The sequence below is a fragment of the Salvelinus fontinalis genome, unplaced genomic scaffold, assembly GCF_029448725.1.
Source record: "Salvelinus fontinalis isolate EN_2023a unplaced genomic scaffold, ASM2944872v1 scaffold_0126, whole genome shotgun sequence".
NCBI lineage: Eukaryota > Metazoa > Chordata > Actinopteri > Salmoniformes > Salmonidae > Salvelinus > Salvelinus fontinalis.
The window spans coordinates 50,001-73,621 of record NW_026600335.1 but is presented as its reverse complement, the minus strand read 5'-3'; the positions used below and the strand labels follow the sequence as shown (position 1 = coordinate 73,621).

General features: G+C 46.1%; 1 protein-coding gene across 1 annotated transcript in view; it reads right to left on the bottom strand.

Annotated features, from left to right (window-relative positions):
- Positions 1-23,621, bottom strand: part of LOC129843364 (rho guanine nucleotide exchange factor TIAM1-like) — a 127,782-nt gene that overhangs the window by 63,945 nt on the left and 40,216 nt on the right. The window contains 3 exon segments of the mRNA XM_055912064.1: positions 9,292-9,373; positions 16,879-16,983; positions 23,521-23,621. The exon segment at positions 23,521-23,621 is cut by the window's right edge and continues 85 nt beyond it. Of these exon segments, the coding sequence (XP_055768039.1) occupies positions 9,292-9,373; positions 16,879-16,983; positions 23,521-23,621 (288 nt within the window).

Sequence of the window (23,621 nt, the reverse complement as noted above, 5' to 3'; positions counted from 1 at the left end):
GTACCGTCACCAATCATACAGGACTCATCCTTACCGTCACCAATCATACAGGACTCATCCTTACCGTCACCAATCATCCAGTACTCATCCTTTTAATTTTGTTTGGCTTGCCATTCCAAATATAATTTAATATTTTTTGCTCATATAATTTAAAAAGCAGGTCGCTAGGTGTAGGCAAAACCATAAGCAAATAGGTAAACTGTGATATGACTAAAGAGTTAATCAGGGTGATTTGTCCACAAATAGACATGTATTTTCCTTTCCATGGTAGCAAAATCGTATCTATTTTTGCTAACTTTCTATTAAAATAAATTGGAGTGAGATCATTTCTTTCTTCCGGGATATGTACACCGATTATGTTAACATCCCCGTCAGACCATTTTATTGGTAAACTACACGGTAATGTAAAAGTTGTATTTTTTTGTGATGCAATACGGAATATATTACACTTATCATAATTTGGTTTTAATCCAGAGAAGTTAGAAAAAGTATCTAGATCCTCTATGAGGCTGTGGAGGGATTCTAATTCTACAAGTATCTAGATCCTCTATGAGGCTGTGGAGGGATTCTAATTCTAAAAGTATCTAGATCCTATATGAGGCTGTGGAGGGATTCTAATTCTAAAAGTATCTAGATCCTCTATGAGGCTGTGGAGGGATTCTAATTGTGGATTTAAAAGAAAACATGAATCATCAGCGTACAATGACACCTTTGTTTTTAATCCCTGGATATCTAGCTCCTTGATATTATTGTTGGATCTGATTTTAACAGCTAACATTTCGATGGCCATAATAAATAGATATGCCGATAATGGACAACCTTGTTTTACTCCTCTTGACAGTTTAATACGTTCTGAGAAGTAGCCATTATTTACTATTTTACACATAGGGTTATTATACCTTACTTTAACCCATTGTATAAGAGATTCTCCAAAATTATAATATTCCAGGCATTTATATATAAAATCCAGTCATACTTTATCAAAAGCCTTTTCAAAGTTGGCTATGAAAACCAGGCCTGGTTTCCACGATATTTCATAGTGTTCTATTGCTTCCAGTACTTGTCTTATATTATCTCCAATGTATCGTCCATGTAAAAAACCTGTCTGATTAGGATTAATAATATCTGACAAAACTGTTTAGATTCTATGCGCTTAGCATTTAGCTAGAATTTTTGCATCACAATACTGAAGTGTCAGAGGCCCTCAATTTATTTTATGGACTGGATCTTCATACATACCACTTGGGTCCTGTTTCAGTAATAATGAAATCAGACCTTCTTGTTGCATGTTTGATAATCTACCGTTTATATAGGAGTGGTTAAAACATGCTAATAATGGTCCTCTGAGTACATCAAAAAAAGTTTGGTATACTTCCACAGGTATGCCATCCGTCCCTGGAGGTTTCCTAGACTTAAAGGCTTTAATTGCATCAAGAAGTTCCACCTCTGTAATTTGGCCTTCACATGAGTCTTTCTGTATAGATGTGAATTTTACATTATTAATTAAAAAAAAAAACCATACAATTAGTTAGTGGAGATGGAGGAGACATATGCTTAAAGTACTTTACTTCCTCTGTCAAACTATTGTTTGGTGAATCATGAGTGACTCCATAATTTGTAACAAGTTTCAGTAAAAAAAGAAATGGTTGCATTTCTATGTTGAAGATGGAAAAATAATTTGGTTCATTTTTCCCCATATTCCATCCAGATCACTTTATTTTTATAATATATTACACTGGATCTTTCTTGAATAAGTCTCTACATTTTTTTGTTTTTCCTCTAACGTACTCTGTGCCTCTATGGTACAGTTTGTATTGCTCTCTGTCTGTACTGTTAGTACTTCAATTTCCTTTGTTAACATGGACTCTTTTGACCAAAATTGCTTTTGTTTTATAGATGAGTACTGAATTGCATGGCCTCTAAAGGCACATTTAAAAGTATCCCATACAATAACGGGATCTGCTGTACCTATGTTATGTCGGGATAAAGTCAGTTATAAATGATTCTGTCCTAGTTATAAAACAAGTTATCATCTTTGATTACATTTCCAATATTCTCTTAATTCTGTAAGAGTAATATACACTACTGTTCAAAAGTTTGGGGCCACTAAGAATTGTCCCTGTTTTTGAAAGAAAAGAAAGAAAAGTTAAAAAAAAAAAAGTTCATTAAAATAACATCAAAATGATCAGAAATACAGTGTAGAAATAGTTAATGTTGTAAATGACTATTGTAGCTGGAAACGGCAGATTTTTAATGGAATATCTACATAGGCGTACAGAGGCCCATTATCAGCAACCATCACTCCTGTGTTCTAATGGCACGTTGTGTTAGCTAATCCAAATGTATCATTTTAAAAGACTAGTTGATCATTAGAAAACGCTTTTGCAATTAATTTAGCAAGGCTGAAAACTGTTGTTCTATTTAAAGAAGCAATAAAACTGTCCTTCTTTAGACTAGTTGAGTATCTGGAGCATCAGCATTTGTGGGTTCGATTACAGGATCAAAATGGCCAGAAACAAATAACTTTCTTCTGAAACTCGTCATTCTATTCTTGTTCTGAGAAATTAAGGCTATTTCATGCGAAAAATTGCCAAGAAACTGAAGATCTCGTACATCGTTGTGTACTACTCCCTTCACAGAACAGCGCAAACTGGCTCTAACCAAAATAGAAAGAGGAGTGGGAGGCTCCGGTGCACAACTGAGCAAGAGGACAAGGACATTAGAGTGTCTAGTTTGAGAAACAGACGACTCACAATTCCTCAACTGGCAGCTTCATTAAATAGTATCCGCAAAACACCATTCTCAACGTCAACAGTGAAGAGGCGACTCCGGGATGCTGGCCTTCTAGGCAGTGAGTTGCAAAGACAAAGCCATATCTCAGACTGGCCAATAAAAAGAAAATATTAAGATGGGCAAACTGTTAATTAATTTCATCACTCCTTTTGAATTTCTTTGCCCATGGGAGGAATATATTTGGCCCCCCCAAGTCCTTTTTCCAAAAAACGGCATCTAAAATTGTTGAATGAGTTTCCTGTAAACAATAGATATTATATTCCTTCTCTTTCAGCCAGGTAAATACTGATCGTCTTTTCTTATTATCTGCTAAGCCATTACAATTATATCTGGCTATAATCATTTCACCATTTACCATAATGAGACAAGTTACAATTATATTTATCATAATATATGTTTGTAAACGTACCATTAAAAAGTAACATTGAGTGTCTATATAGCTGTACCATGATATTTCCATTGCTACTAAGTAAACCTCCAATTGATCCCCACTATTCAACCCGCTAAAAGCCCTCATCCCGAGTTGGGTTGTCATCCCAATGACCGGCAGACCACCCCCGGATCCCATGGCCCCGGAGAGACCGGGACCCATCCTTGGAAAAGAGCACACAGTACCACCCACAGAACAGAAGCAGATCAACCGCCAAATGCATTTCCATCGCCCTCACCTCCATTTGTATTATATATAGCTATTAACAATTTTAAATTCCTGTTAATCTTATTTTCCATAATTAGCTATTAATATTTGTAGTAATATAGGCAGTCTATATAAAAGATTTTTACATCTCATCAGTCTCGCTATTACAAAAAAAAATATTTTGGCAAGCACCATCCCAGAGCCCAATTCAAGAAAGGCCTTGATTTACAAATGCATATACAGTTGCAGCTGTATGAGAAGGCCTGCAAAACGGAGCAAAGAAATGGGCAGAAATGGGGAGGTTTGATTAACCATTGTCATGTCCTAGGTGATGGAGATCAGATCCACCCTCTTCCCCTGAAACACGTGGTCCCCCGTTGTATACCATATTATCATTATTATTTCGTAACCTTTATTAAACTAGGCAAGTCAGTTAAGAACAAATTCTTATTTTCAATGAAGGCCTAGGAACAGTGCCTGCCTTGTTCGGGTGCAGAACGATAGATTTTGTCAGCTCGGGGATTCGATCTTACAACCTTTCAGTTACTAGTCCAACGCTCTAACCACTAGACTACCCTGCCGCCCCATATTCCCATCTCTGTGCAGTCAGACCTTTGATTATTTTGTGCCACAAGGGCCTGTATGCATTTTGGCTGCATACAGGCAGCTAACAGCAGGGACTTCTCTTTACAGTCTGGGTCATTCAGGTGGGTGTCTAGGGTAAAGGGTTGCGGAGCGTTCCATCATGATAGGACAATAAATCAATAAGATGTATAATTCTTTATAAAATGTATAACCCTCATCTGCACAACATTGAAAGCTCTCTCACAACCCCTGCTCACAGACATACATTGGTTCTGGGATATGCAACCGTTTCCTTTCTCACTCACTTAATAACGCCACACTTTCCCAAACACCAGAAAACACACACCATCCATCTCAACACATCCCCACATACTGAGCCTTCAGTCTGCTGTGTATTTATCTCTGCCATGTTGAATTAGGGCTTTTGTGTTCCAATTCGTTATATTTCAAGATTGCTTTTCTTTCTATTTTTGGGGGTATTATTCAACCCCCACCATGGCTAGTATCTGGTGTTCCATTATTACAACCCCCACCATGGCTAGTATCTAGTGTTCCATTATTCAACCCCCACCATGGCTAGTATCTGGTGTTCCATTATTACAACCCCCACCATGGCTAGTATCTGGTGTTCCATTATTCAACCCCCACCATGGCTAGTATCGGGTGTTCCATTATCCAACCCCCACCATGGCTAGTATCGGGTGTTCCATTATTTAACCCCCACCATGGATAGTATTGGGTGTTCCATTATTTAACCCCCACCAGGGATAGTATTGGGTGTTCCATTATTTAACCCCCACCAGGGATAGTATTGGGTGTTCCATTATTTAACCCCCACCATGGATAGTATTGGGTGTTCCATTATTACAACCCCCACCATGGCTAGTATCTGGTGTTCCATTATTACAACCCCCACCATGGCTAGTATCTGGTGTTCCATTATTACAACCCCCACCATGGCTAGTATCTGGTGTTCCATTATTACAACCCCCACCATGGCTAGTATCTGGTGTTCCATTATTACAACCCCCACCATGGCTAGTATCGGGTGTTCCATTATTCAACCCCCACCATGGCTAGTATCTGGTGTTCCATTATTCAACCCCCACCATGGCTAGTATCTGGTGTTCCATTATTACAACCCCCACCATGGCTAGTATCTAGTGTTCCATTATTCAACCCCCACCATGGCTAGTATCTGGTGTTCCATTATTACAACCCCCACCATGGCTAGTATCTAGTGTTCCATTATTCAACCCCCACCATGGCTAGTATCTGGTGTTCCATTATTCAACCCCCACCATGGCTAGTATCGGGGGTTCCATTATCCAACCCCCACCATGGCTAGTATCTGGTGTTCCATTATTCAACCCCCATTGGGAGAGATTAGTTCCCCTGTCTTACTCTCCGTCATGTTGAGATTGGTTCCCCTGTCTTACTCTCCGTCATGTTGAGATTGGTTCCCCTGTCTTACTCTCCGTCATGTTGAGACTGGTTCCCCTGTCTTACTCTCTGTCATGTTGAGACTGGTTCCCCTGTCTTACTCTCCGTCATGTTGAGATTGGTTCCCCTGTCTTACTCTCCGTCATGTTGAGATTGGTTCCCCTGTCTTACTCTCCGTCATGTTGAGATTGGTTCCCCTGTCTTACTCTCCGTCATGTTGAGACTGGTTCCCCTGTCTTACTCTCCGTCATGTTGAGATTGGTTCCCCTGTCTTACTCTCCGTCATGTTGAGATTGGTTCCCCTGTCTTACTCTCTGTCATGTTGAGACTGGTACCCCTGTCTTACTCTCCGTCATGTTGAGATTGGTTCCCCTGTCTTACTCTCCGTCATGTTGAGACTGGTTCCCCTGTCTTACTCTCTGTCATGTTGAGATTGGTTCCCCTGTCTTACTCTCTGTCATGTTGAGATTGGTTCCCCTGTCTTACTCTCCGTCATGTTGAGATTGGTTCCCCTGTCTTACTCTCCGTCATGTTGAGATTGGTTCCCCTGTCTTACTCTCCGTCATGTTGAGACTGGTTCCCCTGTCTTACTCTCCGTCATGTTGAGATTGGTTCTCCTGTCTTACTCTCCGTCATGTTGAGACTGGTTCCCCTGTCTTACTCTCCGTCATGTTGAGATTGGTTCCCCTGTCTTACTCTCTGTCATGTTAAAACTGGTTCCCCTGTCTTACTCTCCGTCATGTTGAGATTGGTTCCCCTGTCTTACTCTCCGTCATGTTGAGACTGGTTCCCCTGTCTTACTCTCTGTCATGTTGAGATTGGTTCCCCTGTCTTACTCTCTGTCATGTTGAGACTGGTTCCCCTGTCTTACTCTCTGTCATGTTGAGACTGGTTCCCCTGTCTTACTCTCCATCATGTTGAGATTGGTTCCCCTGTCTTACTCTCCGTCATGTTGAGATTGGTTCCCCTGTCTTACTCTCTGTCATGTTGAGATTGGTTCCCCTGTCTTACTCTCCGTCATGTTGAGATTGGTTCCCCTGTCTTACTCTCCGTCATGTTGAGATTGGTTCCCCTGTCTTACTCTCCGTCATGTTGAGATTGGTTCCCCTGTCTTACTCTCTGTCATGTTGAGACTGGTTCCCCTGTCTCACTCTCCGTCATGTTGAGACTGGTTCCCCTGTCTTACTCTCTGTCGTGTTGAGACTGGTTCCCCTGTCTTACTCTCCGTCATGTTGAGATTGGTTCCCCTGTCTTACTCTCTGTCATGTTGAGACTGGTTCCCCTGTCTTACTCTCCATCATGTTGAGATAGGTTCCCCTGTCTTACTCTCCGTCATGTTGAGATTGGTTCCCCTGTCTTACTCTCTGTCATGTTGAGATTGGTTCCCCTGTCTTACTCTCTGTCATGTTGAGATTGATTCCCCTGTCTTACTCTCCGTCATGTTGAGATTGGTTCCCCTGTCTTACTCTCCGTCATGTTGAGATTGGTTCCCCTGTCTGACTCTCCGTCATGTTGAGACTGGTTCCCCTGTCTTACTCTCCGTCATGTTGAAATAGGTTCCCCTGTCTTACTCTCTGTCATGTTGAGATTGGTTCCCCTGTCTTACTCTCCGTCGTGTTGAGATTGGTTCCCCTGTCTTACTCTCCGTCGTGTTGAGACTGGTTCCCCTGTCTTACTCTCCGTCATGTTGAGACTGGTTCCCCTGTCTTACTCTCCGTCATGTTGAGACTGGTTCCCCTGTCTTACTCTCCGTCATGTTGAGACTGGTTCCCCTGTCTTACTCTCCGTCATGTTGAGATTGGTTCCCCTGTCTTACTCTCTGTCATGTTGAGACTGGTTCCCCTGTCTTACTCTCCGTCATGTTGAGACTGGTTCCCCTGTCTTACTCTTCATCATGTTGAGATTGGTTCCCCTGTCTTACTCTCCGTCATGTTGAGATTGGTTCCCCTGTCTTACTCTCTGTCATGTTGAGATTGGTTCCCCTGTCTTACTCTCCGTCATGTTGAGACTGGTTCCCCTGTCTTACTCTCTGTCATGTTGAGACTGGTTCCCCTGTCTTACTCTCCGTCATGTTGAGACTGGTTCCCCTGTCTTACTCTCGGTCATGTTGAGATTGGTTCCCCTGTCTTACTCTCGGTCATGTTGAGATTGGTTCCCCTGTCTTACTCTCCGTCATGTTGAGACTGGTTCCCCTGTCTTACTCTCCGTCATGTTGAGATTGGTTCCCCTGTCTTACTCTCCGTCATGTTGAGACTGGTTCCCCTGTCTTACTCTCCGTCATGTTGAGATTGGTTCCCCTGTCTTACTCTCCGTCATGTTGAGACTGGTTCCCCTGTCTTACTCTCTGTCATGTTGAGACTGGTTCCCCTGTCTTACTCTCCGTCATGTTGAGACTGGTTCCCCTGTCTTCCTCTCTGTCATGTTGAGACTGGTTCCCCTGTCTTCCTCTCCGTCATGTTGAGACTGGTTCCCCTGTCTTACTCTCCGTCATGTTGAGATTGGTTCCCCTGTCTTACTCTCCGTCATGTTGAGACTGGTTCCCCTGTCTTCCTCTCCGTCATGTTGAGACTGGTTCCCCTGTCTTCCTCTCCGTCATGTTGAGACTGGTTCCCCTGTCTTACTCTCCGTCATGTTGAGATTGGTTCCCCTGTCTTACTCTCTGTCATGTTGAGACTGGTTCCCCTGTCTTACTCTCTGTCATGTTGAGATTGGTTCCCCTGTCTTACTCTCCGTCATGTTGAGACTGGTTCCCCTGTCTTACTCTCCGTCATGTTTGGCTGTTACTTGTATTCGTAATATTTGTCGATACATTTCTCTAGTCTTATGATTTGTGTTGTTATCCAGATTGAAGGTTATTACCCACCAGATTGTGAAATGCTAATATTTACTTACCGATGTTGAATATTATGTTTCTATATTGAGGTGATCTACACTGTTGTGTTCAGTCCGCCATCTTGTCCAGCTCTTTCATTTGAATGTTTCTTCAAAATAGAAGTAACCAATCATACAGGACTCATCCCTACCGTCACCAATCATACAGGACTCATCCTTACCGTCACCAATCATATAGGACTCATCCGTACCGTAACCAATCATACAGGACTCATCCGTACCGTAACCAATCATACAGGACTCATCCTTACCGTCACCAATCATACAGGACTCATCCTTACTGTCACCAATCCTACAGGACTCATCCTTACCGTCATCAATCATATAGGACTCATCCTTACCGTCACCAATCATACAGGACTCATCCTTACCGTCACCAATCATACAGGACTCATCCTTACTGTAACCAATCACACAGGACTCATCCTTACCGTAGCCAATCATACAGGACTCATCCTTACCGCCACCAATCATACAGGACTCATCCTTACCGTAGCCAATCATACAGGACTCATCCTTACCGTCACCAATCATACAGGACTCATCCTTACCGTAGCCAATCATACAGGACTCATCCTTACCGTAGCCAATCATACAGGACTCATCCTTACCGTAGCCAATCATACAGGACTCATCCTTACCGTAACCAATCATACAGGACTCATCCTTACCGTAACCAATCATACAGGACTCATCCTTACCGTCACCAATCATACAGGACTCATCCTTACCGTCACCAATCATACAGGACTCATCCTTACCGTAGCCAATCATACAGGACTCATCCTTACCGTAGCCAATCATACAGGACTCATCCTTACCGTAGCCAATCATACAGGACTCATCCTTACCGTAGCCAATCATACAGGACTCATCCTTACCGCCACCAATCATACAGGACTCATCCTTACCGTAGCCAATCATCCAGGACTCATCCTTACCGTAGCCAATCATACAGGACTCATCCCTGTTGAACTGGATGACTTTGGTTATTTTGGAGCCCAGCTCTATCTCTTTATAAAGCTGTGGAGAGAAGAGAGAACGAGAGAGCGATGAAGAGAGAGAAGGAAAGAAAGAAGGAGAGAGGAGAGAGAACGAGAGAGCGATGAAGAGAGAGAAGGAAAGAAAGAAGGAGAGAGGAGAGAGATGGAAGGAACATTAATGTTTTATTACACAAAACAGCAGGAACACGAGGAGGAAGTCTAATTTATGTATATGTAAATGCATGTGTGCGTGGCTCCCATACTGTCAGAGACAGAACGGAATTAATTTGTGTATCTCGATCATTTGTAGACACTTAATAAGGATATATAACATATATCTTTATTAAGGGTAGGGAGATCAACCGAGTCTGTGGGGTGCGTCCGGTGTGTTACCCCCTCTCTCTCTATGACTGGGGAGTTACCCCTCTCTCTCTCTATGACTGGGGAGTTACCCCTCTCTCTCTCTATGACTGGGGAGTTACCCCTCTCTCTCTCTATGACTGGGGAGTTACCCCTCTCTCTCTCTCTCTCTCTATGACTGGGGAGTTACCCATCTCTCTCTCTATGACTGGGGAGTTACCCCTCTCTCTCTCTATGACTGGGGAGTTACCCCTCTCTCTCTCTATGACTGGGGAGTTACCCCTCTCTCTCTCTATGACTGGAGAGTTACCCCTCTCTCTCTCTATGACTAGGGAGTTACCCCTCTCTCTCTCTCTCTCTCTATGACTGGAGAGTTACCCCTCTCTCTCTCTATCACTGGGGAGTTACCCCTCTCTCTCTCTATCACTGGGGAGTTACCACTCTCTCTCTCTCTATCACTGGGGAGTTACCCCTCTCTCTATATATCACTGGGGAGTTAGCCCCCTCTCTCTATATATCACTGGGGAGTTACCCCTCTCTATATATATATATCACTGGGGAGTGACCCCTCTATCTATATATATATATCACTGGGGAGTTACCCCTCTCTCTCTATGACTGGGGAGTTACCCCTCTCTCTCTCTCTATGACTGGGGAGTTACCCCTCTCTCTCTCTATCACTGGGGAGTTACCCCTCTCTCTCTCTATCACTGGGGAGTTACCCCTCTCTCTCTCTATCACTGGGGAGTTACCCCTCTCTCTCTCTATCACTGGGGAGTTACCCCTCTCTCTCTATCACTGAGGAGTTACCCCTCTCTCTATATATATCACTGGGGAGTTACCCCTCTCTCTCTCTATATCACTGGGGAGTTACCCCTCTCTCTCTATATATCACTGGGGAGTTACCCCTCTCTCTCTATATATCACTGGGGAGTTACCCCTCTCTCTCTCTATATCACTGGGGAGTTACCCCTCTCTCTCTCTCTATCACTGGGGAGTTACCCCTCTCTCTCTCTTTATCACTGGGGAGTTACCCCTCTCTCTCTATATATCACTGGGGAGTTACCCCCCTCTCTCTCTATATCACTGGGGAGTTACCCCTCTCTCTCTATATATCACTGGGGAGTTACCCCTCTCTCGCTATATATATCACTGGGGAGTTACCCCTCTCTCTATATATATATATCACTGGGGAGTTACCCCTCTCTCTATATATATATCACTGGGGTGTTACCACTCTCTCCGTCACTGGGGAGTTACCCCTCTCTCTCTCTATATCACTGGGGAGTTACCCCTCTCTCTCTCTATATCACTGGGGAGTTACCCCTCTCTCTCTCTATATCACTGGGGAGTTACCCCTCTCTCTCTCTATATCACTGGGGAGTTACCCCTCTCTCTCTCTATATCACTGGGGAGTTACCCCTCTCTCTCTATATATCACTGGGGAGTTACCCCTCTCTCTCTATATATCACTGGGGAGTTACCCCTCTCTCTCTCTATAGCACTGGGGAGTTACCCCTCTCTCTCTCTATAGCACTGGGGAGTTACCCCTCTCTCTCTATATATCACTGAGGAGTTACCCCTCTCTCTATATATATCACTGGGGAGTTACTCCTCTCTCTCTATGACTGGGGAGTTACCAATCTCTCTCTCTATGACTGGGGAGTTACCACTCTCTCTCTATGACTGGGGAGTTACCCGTCTCTCTCTATGACTGGGGAGTTACCCCTCTCTCTCTATGACTGGGGAGTTACTCCTCTCTCTCTATGACTGGGGAGTTACCCCTCTCTCTCTATGACTGGGGAGTTACCACTCTCTCTCTATGACTGGGGAGTTACCACTCTCTCTCTCTATGACTGGGGAGTTACCACTCTCTCTCTCTCTATCACTGGGGAGTTACCCCTCTCTCTATCACTGAGGAGTTACCCCTCTCTCTATCACTGAGGAGTTACCCCTCTCTATCACTGGGGAGTTACCCCTCTCTCTATCACTGAGGAGTTACCCCTCTCTATCACTGGGGAGTTACCCCTCTCTCTATCACTGGGGAGTTACCCCTCTCTCTCTATATATCACTGGGGAGTTACCCCTCTCTCTCTATATATCACTGAGGAGTTACCCCTCTCTCTCTATATATCACTGATGAGTTACCCCTCTCTCTCTCTCTATCACTGGGGAGTTACCCCTCTCTCGCTATATCACTGGGGAGTTACCCCTCTCTCTCTATATATCACTGAGGAGTTACCCCTCTCTCTCTCTATATATCACTGATGAGTTACCCCTCTCTCTCTCTATATCACTGGGGAGTTACCCCTCTCTCACTATATCACTGGGGAGTTACCCCTCTCTCTCTATATATCACTGAGGAGTTACCCCTCTCTCTCTCTATATATCACTGATGAGTTACCCCTCTCTCTCTATATCACTGGGGAGTTACCCCTCTCTCTCTATATATCACTGAGGAGTTACCCTTCTCTCTATATATATCACTGAGGAGTTACCCCTCTCTCTCTATATATCACTGAGGAGTTACCCCTCTCTCTCTATATCACTGGGGAGTTACCCCTCTCTCGCTATATCACTGGGGAGTTACCCCTCTCTCTCTATATCACTGGGGAGTTACCCCTCTCTCTCTATATATCACTGGGGAGTTACCCCTCTCTCTCTATATATCACTGGGGAGTTACCCCTCTCTCTATATATCACTGGGGAGTTACCCCTCTCTCGCTATATCACTGGGGAGTTACCCCTCTCTCGCTATATCACTGGGGAGTTACCCCTCTCTCTCTCTATATCACTGAGGAGTTACCCCGCTCTCTATCACTGGGGAGTTACCCCTCTCTCTCTACATCTAGTGACTCCTCACAAATGCAACAACAAGTAGGGAGAAAGTAGGTATAAACCTAGGTGTGTGTGTGTGTGTGTGTGGTGTGTGTGGTGTGTGTGGTGTGTGTGGTGTGTGTGTGGTGTGTGTGTGTGTGTGTGTGTGTGTGTGTGTGGTGTGTGTGGTGTGTGTGGTGTGGTGTGGTGTGTGTGTGTGTGTGGTGTGTGGTGTGTGTGTGTGTGGTGTGTGTGTGTGTGGTGTGTGTGTGTGTGTGTGTGTGTGTGTGTGTGGTGTGGTGTGTGTGGTGTGTGGTGTGTGTGTGTGTGTGTGTGTGTGTGTGTGTGTGGTGTGTGTGGTGTGTGTGTGTGTGTGTGTGTGTGGTGTGTGTGGTGTGTGGTGTGTGTGGTGTGTGTGGTGTGTGGTGTGTGTGGTGTGTGTGGTGTGTGTGTGTGTGTGTGTGTGTGTGTGTGTGTGTGTGTGTGTGTGTGTGGTGTGTGTGTGGTGTGTGTGTGTGTGTGGTGTGTGTGTGTGTGTGGTGTGTGTGTGTGTGGTGTGTGTGTCAGGGTATCCGATAACCAGTATTAAAAATAATGTGGTGGCAGCCAAATGTCCGGATTGTTTGATTCATTGATGGAAATACATTTGACCGGGTTTGTTTATCAAGTCTATAGGTTCATTTGCATAATAACATTTGCAACAATTTCTAAATTCAATCGCGTGTTTAAAAACGTTTTGATGGCCACAATTTAAAAAAGGCCTACTATTTGTATTTCTCAGCTGGTAATGGAAACGCGCCTTCAATTAAAAATGGAGGATTTAGTCGATGTACTTGGAAAACATAAACTGAAATGTTTGAAACCTTAACATTTTACTTCATATCATGAGTCTTACTTTGCTTCAAAGGAGCCAAAATCCCACCATAAAAAAACGTGGAGGCAATTATTTTTTATAAAGACTTCCTCGCCTGTTCTATTGGTTTTCATAACAACTTTCTTCATTTGTCCAGAAGCCAAAGGCACATCCTGGTCATATTATCAACCCACCCTGGTCATATTATCAACCCATCCTGGTCATATTATCAACCCATCCTGGTCATATTAACCCATCCTGGTCATATTATCAACCCATCCTGGTCATATTAACAACCCATCCTGGTCATATTATCAACCCATCCTGGTCATATTATCAACTCATCCTGGTCATATTATCAACCCATCCTGGTCATATTATCAACCCATCCTGGTCATATTAATAACCCATCCTGGTCATATTATCAACCCATCCTGGTCATATTAACAACCCATCCTGGTCATATTAACAACCCATCCTGGTCATATTATAAACCCATCCTGGTCATATTATCAACCCATCCTGGTCATATTATCAACCCATCCTGGTCATATTATCAACCCATCCTGGTCATATTATCAACCCATCCTGGTCATAACCCATCCTGGTCATAACCCATCCTGGTCATAACCCATCCTGGTCATATTAATAACCCATCCTGGTCATAACCCCAACCCATCCTGGTCATATTAATAAACCATCCTGGTCATATTATCAACCCATCCTGGTCATATTATCAACCCATCCTGGTCATAACCCATCCTGGTCATATTATCAACCCATCCTGGTCATAACCCATCCTGGTCATATTATCAACCCATCCTGGTCATATTAACAACCCATCCTCATCATTGTCCCCCTTTTTCTAAGTTTCTAAAAGAGAGTTTCATCTCTGTCACATACGAAACAGCTGAAACAGAATGGTGTTTTCCCCAGGTGCTCTGTTTAGAATGGTGTTTTCCCAGGCGCTCTGTTTAGAATGGTGTTTTCCCCAGGTGCCCTGTTTAGAATGCTGTTTTCCCCCAGGTGCTCTGTTTAGAATGGTGTTTTCCCAGGCGCTCTGTTTAGAATGGTGTTTTCCCAGGCACTCTGTTTAGAATGGTGTTTCCCCCCAGGCGCTCTGTTTAGAATGGTGTTTCCCCCCAGGTGCCCTGTTTAGAATGGTGTTTTCCCAGGCGCTCTGTTTAGAATGGTGTTTTCCCAGGTGCTCTATTTAGAATGGTGTTTTCCCCAGGCGCTCTGTTTAGAATGGTGTTTTCCCAGGCGCTCTGTTTAGAATGGTGTTTTCCCAGGCACTCTGTTTAGAATGGTGTTTCCCCCCAGGCGCTCTGTTTAGAATGGTGTTTCCCCCCAGGCGCTCTGTTTAGAATGGTGTTTTCCCCCAGGTGCTCTGTTTAGAATGGTGTTTTCCCAGGTGCTCTATTTAGAATGGTGTTTTCCCCAGGCGCTCTGTTTAGAATGGTGTTTTCCCCAGGTGCTCTGTTTAGAATGGTGTTTTCCCCAGGCGCTCTGTTTAGAATGGTGTTTTCCCCAGGTGCTCTGTTTAGAATGGTGTTTTCCCCCAGGTGCTCTGTTTAGAATGGTGTTTTCCCAGGCGCTCTGTTTAGAATGGTGTTTTCCCCAGGTGCTCTGTTTAGAATGCTGTTTTCCCCCAGGTGCTCTGTTTAGAATGGTGTTTTCCCCCAGGTGCTCTGTTTAGAATGGTGTTTTCCCCCATGTGCTCTGTTTAGAATGGTGTTTTCCCCCATGTGCTCTGTTTAGAATGGTGTTTCCCCCCAGGTGCTCTGTTTAGAATGCTGTTTTCCCAGGCGCTCTGTTTAGAATGCTGTTTTCCCCCAGGTGCTCTGTTTAGAATGGTGTTTTCCCAGGCACTCTGTTTAGAATGGTGTTTCCCCCAGGTGCTCCAGCTAATTGCATCTTGCCAAAAGTTTGAAAATTACTTTTTATTGTCTGCTTCATTACAGGAGTTGCATGTAATGTTTAGATGAATTACAATAATCAAAATGTGATTTATGTCATTCTGAGCACCGTGGATGGTTCACCAACTGGCGTGCAGCAGGTGATTGTTCATTTTTAAGTTTAATCCCCAAAAAATGACATAAAAGATTGTAAAAAACACCAGCGAATCAGCTCCAAATAATTTTAATTTTAGAAATCTGTTCCAAAGTATTCCCACGCATAATAAAGAGATTGTATACAAATGTAAGCAAGGATTGAAATTATTACGTTTTAATCAAATATTATATCGGTTTGGGCTTCTTGCAGTCAATTTGCAGTCTACATATTATTTGTAATTATGTTCTGGTCCCCTGACCATACGCTCCAGAAAACAATTGTCCAGCGAGCTGAATCTAGTTCCTGATCCGTGTCCTGATGGGGTTACGCACCATACGCATACTGTATGAGGGCTCCCGAGTGGCGCGGCCGTCTAAGGCTAAAGGCGTCACTACAGACCCTGGTTCGATTCCAGGCTGTATCACAGCGGTCTAAGGCACTGCATCTCAGTGCTAGAGGCGTCACTACAGACCCTGGTTCGATTCCAGGCTGTATCACAGCGGTCTAAGGCACTGCATCTCAGTGCTAGAGGCGTCGCTACAGACCCTGGTTCCATTCCAGGCTGTATCACAGCGGTCTAAGGCACTGCATCTCAGTGCTAGAGGCGTCACTACAGACCCTGGTTCGATTCCGGGCTGTATCACAGCGGTCTAAGGCACTGCATCTCAATTGGTCCAGCGTCGTCCGGGTTTGGGTTTGGCCAGGGTAGGCAGTCAGTGTAAATAAGAATTTGTTCTTAACTGACTTGCCTCGTTAAATAAAAGGTTAAATAAACATATAATAAATATGGGTCTGATACATTTCTCAAATGTCCAATAAATTAAAATGCTGCTGGTCACTTGCCCGGATCCACATTTTCCTCACGAAAAGCCGTGTGTGTGTGTGTGTGTGTGTGTGTGTGTGTGTGTGTGTGTGTGTGTGTGTGTGTGTGTGTGTGTGTGTGGGGGGGGGAGATCAGAGTGTTGCTATCTCAGCTGGGTGCTAAAACTGTGACAGGAGATAATCCGTGATGAGGAAATGAGAAACGTACCAAGTCACACACACACACACACACAACCACACGTACCAAGTCACACACACACACACACACACAACCACACACAAAACCACACGTACCAAGTCACACACACAACCACACGTACCAAGTCTCACACACACACACACAACACGTACCAAGTCAAACACACACACACAACACGTACCAAGTCACACACACAAACACAACACGTACCAAGTCTCACACAACACGTACCAAGTCAAACACACACACACACAACACGTACCAAGTCAAACATACACACACACACAACACGTACCAAGTCACACACACACACACACAACACGTACCAAGTCAAACACACACACACACACACACACACACACAACACGTACCAAGTCAAACACACACACACACACACACACACAACACGTACCAAGTCACACACACACACAACACGTACCAAGTCACACACGTCCTCCTCCGGTTTAGGGATGTAGAACTGGACTTGGTTTTCGATGAGGAACTTGAGACGGAGGTAATGTTTGGCCGGATCCAGCCGGTGGGCCTGTGGAGTTCAGTAAAGAGGACAGAAAGAGGATTGGCACAGGCTGAGTAGCAGATCTGGGATCAAATACTTCATCTGTGAGTGATTGAGCTTGCCTGGCTTAAAGGACCAATAGAATAAAATACATTTTTATTTTTATTTTATTCTATTGGTCCTTTAAGCCAGGCAAGCTCAATCACTCACAGATGAAGTATTTGATCATTTTAAAAATGCAAACCCCGCCCATCTGGCCCTATAGGCAGCTGGCTAGAGCCCCGCCCATCTGGCCCTATAGGCAGCTGGCTAGAGCCCCGCCCATCTGGCCCTATAGGCAGCTGGCTAGAGCCCCGCCCATCTGGCCATATAGGCAGCTGGCTAGAGCCCCGCCCATCTGGCCCTATAGGCAGCTGGCTAGAACCCCGCCCATCTGGCCCTATAGGCAGCTGGCTAGAACCCCGCCCATCTGGCCCTATAGGCAGCTGGCTAGAGCCCCGCCCATCTGGCCCTATAGGCAGCTGGCTAGAGCCCCGCCCATCTGGCCCTATAGGCAGCTGGCTAGAGCCCCGCCCATCTGGCCCTATAGGCAGCTGGCTAGAGCCCCGCCCATCTGGCCCTATAGGCAGCTGGCTAGAACCCCGCCCATCTGGCCCTATAGGCAGCTGGCTAGAACCCCGCCCATCTGGCCCTATAGGCAGCTGGCTAGAGCCCCGCCCATCTGGCCCTATAGGCAGCTGGCTAGAGCCCCGCCCATCTGGCCCTATAGGCAGCTGGCTAGAGCCCCGCCCATCTGGCCCTATAGGCAGCTGGCTAGAACCCCGCCCATCTGGCCCTATAGGCAGCTGGCTAGAACCCCGCCCATCTGGCCCTATAGGCAGCTGGCTAGAACTACGCCCATCTGGCCCTATAGGCAGCTGGCTAGAACCCCGCCCATCTGGCCCTATAGGCAGCTGGCTAGAGCCCCGCCCATCTGGCCCTATAGGCAGCTGGCTAGAGCCCCGCCCATCTGGCCCTATAGGCAGCTGGCTAGAGCCCCGCCCATCTGGCCCTATAGGCAGCTGGCTAGAGCCCCGCCCATCTGGCCCTATAGGCAGCTGGCTAGAGCCCCGCCCATCTGGCCCTATAGGCAGCTGGCTAGAACCCCGCCCATCTGGCCCTATAGGCAGCTGGCTAGAGCCCTGCCCATCTGGCCCTATAGGCAGCTGGCTAGAGCCCCGCCCATCTGGCCCTATAGGCAGCTGGCTAGAGCCCCGCCCATCTGGCCCTATAGGCAGCTGGCTAGAGCCCCGCCCATCTGGCCCTATAGGCAGCTGGCTAGAGCCCCGCCCATCTGGCCCTATAGGCAGCTGGCTAGAGCCCCGCACATCTGGCCCTATAGGCAGCTGGCTATTTCAATAGTATCAATAGTATTTCACATTTCAGTAATGCCGTGGATACCCTGTGCATTTAACAACTTAAAACACACATATATTGTGTTTAAACTGTTACCAGCAGCAACCACTAAAAGAGTTCACTACGCTAAAAGAGTTCACTACGCTAAAAGAGTTCACTACACTAAGAGTTCACTACACTAAAAGAGTTCACTACACTAAAAGAGTTCACTACACTAAAAGAGTTCACTACACTAAAAGAGTTCACTACACTAAAAGAGTTCACTACACTAAAAGAGTTCACTACACTAAAAGAGTTCACTACACTAAAAGAGTTCACTACACTAAAAGAGTTCACTACACTAAAAGAGTTCACTACACTAAAAGAGTTCACTACACTAAAAGAGTTCACTACGCTAAAAGGGATGAAATACACACTAATAATCCAGTAGTTTAGTTGTTATTTGGGACTCAGCCCGTACCTCATTACGAAGCCCGTACCTCATTACGAAGCCCGTACCCCATTACGAAGCCCGTACCCCATTACGAAGCCCGTACCTCATTACGAAGCCCGTACCTCATTACGAAGCCCGTACCTCATTACGAAGCCCGTACCTCATTACGAAGCCCGTGCCTCATTACGAAGCCCGTACCTCATTACGAAGCCCGTACCTCATTACGAAGCCCGTCGCTGTGTGAAGTCACAGCCATAATGGCCGGTGTAATGCGAGGTAAACCTACAATAGTGAATGATCACCATCGACTGAACAAGCTCACCCAACACAGTAGTGTCTGTTTCATTTAACTGCTGTCCTGTTCTGTCTGTCTGTGGGGCTAAGCTGCCTGTGTAATGACTGTCATCTGGCCTGTTCCGTCTGTCTGTGGGGCTAAGCTGCCTGTGTAATGACTGTCATCTGTCCTGTTCCGTCTGTCTGTGGGGCTAAGCTGCCTGTGTAATGACTGTCATCTGGCCTGTTCCATCTGTCTGTGGGGCTAAGCTGGCTGTGTAATGACTGTCATCTGGCCTGTTCCGTCTGTCTGTGGGGCTAAGCTGGCTGTGTAATGACTGTCATCTGTCCTGTTCCGTCTTTCTGTCTGTCTGTGGGACTAAGCTGGCTGTGTAATGACTGTCATCTGGCCTGTTCCGTCTGTCTGTGGGACTAAGCTGCCTGTGTAATGACTGTCATCTGGCCTGTTCCGTCTGTCTGTGGGGCTAAGCTGGCTGTGTAATGACTGTCATCTGGCCTGTTCCGTCTGTCTGTGGGGCTAAGCTGGCTGTGTAATGACTGTCATCTGGCCTGTTCCGTCTGTCTGTGGGGCTAAGCTGGCTGTGTAATGACTGTCATCTGGCCTGTTCCGTCTGTCTGTGGGACTAAGCTGGCTGTGTAATGACTGTCATCTGGCCTGTTCCGTCTGTCTGTGGGGCTAAGCTGGCTGTGTAATGACTGTCATCTGGCCTGTTCCGTCTGTTTGTGGGGCTAAGCTGGCTGTGTAATGACTGTCATCTGGCCTGTTCCGTCTGTCTGTGGGGCTAAGCTGCCTGTGTAATGACTGTCATCTGGCCTGTTCCGTCTGTCTGTGGGGCTAAGCTGGCTGTGTAATGACTGTCATCTGGCCTGTTCCGTCTGTCTGTGGGGCTAAGCTGGCTGTGTAATGAATGGGCAGTAATGGGCTTGGTTCAGTCTTTAGGAGCTGTCATCAGTCCTGTCCTGGTCTGGTCTGTTCCAGAGTCTAGAGGATAAACTAACACATGAAAGTATTATACAACACTGGTATTCTGAAACTAAACTAGTCCAAGGACAGGACGAGATGGAGGGACCACTCGGTGTGATGAGGCTTAACTAGGTCATTATTGACTGACCGTGAGAAAGCTGCAGATGGAGCTAGTTACCTTGCAGACGGTCTCCGGTGTAGGTTAGTTAAGTTGCTAGTTACCTTGCAGACGGTCTCCAGTGTAGGTTAGTTAAGTTGCTAGTTACCTTGCAGACGGTCTCCAGTGTAGGTTAGTTAAGTTGCTAGTTACCTTGCAGACTGTCTCCAGTGTAGGTTAGTTAAGTTGCTAGTTACCTTGCAGACGGTCTCCAGTGTAGGTTAGTTAAGTTGCTAGTTACCTTGCAGACGGTCTCCAGTGTAGGTTAGTTAAGTTGCTAGTTAACTAACCTACACTGGAGACCGTCTGCAAGGTAACTAGCAACTTAACTAACCTACACTGGAGACCGTCTGCAAGGTAAGTTGCTAGTTACCTTGCAGACGGTCTCCGGTGTAGGTTAGTTAAGTTGCTAGTTACCTTGCAGACGGTCTCCGGTGTAGGTTAGTTAAGGTGCTAGTTACCTTGCAGACGGTCTCCAGTGTAGGTTAGTTAAGTTGCTAGTTACCTTGCAGACGGTCTCCAGTGTAGGTTAGTTAAGTTGCTAGTTACCTTGCAGACGGTCTCCGGTGTAGGTTAGTTAAGTTGCTAGTTACCTTGCAGACGGTCTCCAGTGTAGGTTAGTTAAGTTGCTAGTTACCTTGCAGACGGTCTCCAGTGTAGGTTAGTTAAGTTGCTAGTTACCTTGCAGACGGTCTCCGGTGCAGGTTAGTTAAGTTGCTAGTTACCTTGCAGACGGTCTCCAGTGTAGGTTAGTTAAGTTGCTAGTTACCTTGCAGACGGTCTCCGGTGTAGGTTAGTTAAGTTGCTAGTTACCTTGCAGACGGTCTCCGGTGTAGGTTAGTTAAGTTGCTAGTTACCTTGCAGACGGTCTCCGGTGTAGGTTAGCTAAGTTGGTGGTTACCTTGCAGACGGTCTCCAGTGTAGGTTAGCTAAGTTGGTGGTTACCTTGCAGACGGTCTCCGGTGTAGGTTAGCTAAGTTGGTGGTTACCTTGCAGACGGTCTCCAGTGTAGGTTAGCTAAGTTGGTGGTTACCTTGCAGACGGTCTCCGGTGTAGGTTAGCTAAGTTGGTGGTTACCTTGCAGACGGTCTCCGGTGTAGGTTAGCTAAGTTGGTGGTTACCTTGCAGACGGTCTCCGGTGTAGGTTAGCTAAGTTGGTGGTTACCTTGCAGACGGTCTCCGGTGTAGGTTAGCTAAGTTGGTGGTTACCTTGCAGACGGTCTCCAGTGTAGGTTAGCTAAGTTGGTGGTTACCTTGCAGACGGTCTCCGGTGTAGGTTAGCTAAGTTGGTGGTTACCTTGCAGACGGTCTCCAGTGTAGGTTAGCTAAGTTGGTGGTTACCTTGCAGACGGTCTCCGGTGTAGGTTAGCTAAGTTGGTGGTTACCTTGCAGACGGTCTCCAGTGTAGGTTAGCTAAGTTGGTGGTTACCTTGCAGACGGTCTCCGGTGTAGGTTAGCTAAGTTGGTGGTTACCTTGCAGACGGTCTCCGGTGTAGGTTAGTTAAGTTGCTAGTTACCTTGCAGACGGTCTCCAGTGTAGGTTAGTTAAGTTGCTAGTTACCTTGCAGACGGTCTCCAGTGTAGGTTAGTTAAGTTGCTAGTTACCTTGCAGACGGTCTCCAGTGTAGGTTAGTTAAGTTGCTAGTTACCTTGCAGATGGTCTCCGGTGTAGGTTAGCTAAGTTGGTGGTTACCTTGCAGATGGTCTCCGGTGTAGGTTAGCTAAGTTGGTGGTTACCTTGCAGACGGTCTCCAGTGTAGGTTAGCTAAGTTGGTGGTTACCTTGCAGACGGTCTCCGGTGTAGGTTAGCTAAGTTGCTAGTTACCTTGCAGACGGTCTCCGGTGTAGGTTAGTTAAGTTGCTAGTTACCTTGCAGACGGTCTCCGGTGCAGGTTAGTTAAGTTGCTAGTTACCTTGCAGACGGTCTCCGGTGTAGGTTAGCTATGTTGCTAGTTACCTTGCAGACGGTCTCCGGTGTAGGTTAGTTAAGTTGCTAGTTACCTTGCAGACGGTCTCCGGTGTAGGTTAGTTAAGTTGCTAGTTACCTTGCAGACGGTCTCCAGTGTAGGTTAGTTAAGTTGCTAGTTACCTTGCAGATGGTCTCCGGTGTAGGTTAGCTAAGTTGGTGGTTACCTTGCAGATGGTCTCCGGTGTAGGTTAGCTAAGTTGGTGGTTACCTTGCAGACGGTCTCCAGTGTAGGTTAGCTAAGTTGGTGGTTACCTTGCAGACGGTCTCCGGTGTAGGTTAGCTAAGTTGGTGGTTACCTTGCAGACGGTCTCCAGTGTAGGTTAGCTAAGTTGGTGGTTACCTTGCAGACGGTCTCCGGTGTAGGTTAGCTAAGTTGGTGGTTACCTTGCAGACGGTCTCCGGTGTAGGTTAGCTAAGTTGGTGGTTACCTTGCAGACGGTCTCCGGTGTAGGTTAGCTAAGTTGGTGGTTACCTTGCAGATGGTCTCCGGTGTAGGTTAGCTAAGTTGGTGGTTACCTTGCAGACGGTCTCCAGTGTAGGTTAGCTAAGTTGGTGGTTACCTTGCAGACGGTCTCCAGTGTAGGTTAGCTAAGTTGGTGGTTACCTTGCAGACGGTCTCCAGTGTAGGTTAGCTAAGTTGGTGGTTACCTTGCAGACGGTCTCCGGTGTAGGTTAGTTAAGTTGGTGGTTACCTTGCAGACGGTCTCCGGTGTAGGTTAGCTAAGTTGGTGGTTACCTTGCAGACGGTCTCCAGTGTAGGTTAGCTAAGTTGGTGGTTACCTTGCAGACGGTCTCCAGTGTAGGTTAGCTAAGTTGGTGGTTACCTTGCAGACGGTCTCCGGTGTAGGTTAGTTAAGTTGGTGGTTACCTTGCAGACGGTCTCCAGTGTAGGTTAGTTAAGTTGCTAGTTACCTTGCAGACGGTCTCCAGTGTAGGTTAGTTAAGTTGGTGGTTACCTTGCAGACGGTCTCCAGTGTAGGTTAGTTAAGTTGCTAGTTACCTTGCAGACGGTCTCCGGTGCAGGTTAGCTAAGTTGCTAGTTACCTTGCAGACGGTCTCCGGTGTAGGTTAGTTAAGTTGCTAGTTACCTTGCAGACGGTCTCCAGTGTAGGTTAGTTAAGTTGCTAGTTACCTTGCAGACGGTCTCCAGTGTAGGTTAGCTAAGTTGCTAGTTACCTTGCAGACGGTCTCCAGTGTAGGTTAGTTAAGTTGCTAGTTACCTTGCAGACGGTCTCCGGTGTAGGTTAGTTAAGTTGCTAGTTACCTTGCAGACGGTCTCCAGTGTAGGTTAGTTAAGTTGCTAGTTACCTTGCAGACGGTCTCCGGTGCAGGTTAGTTAAGTTGCTAGTTACCTTGCAGACGGTCTCCAGAACGTCCAGAGCAGACTCTCCAGGCTGGATGATGGCGAGGACAGGCTGGTCGTTAGGAAGACACACCCAGGACGGGATCAGGT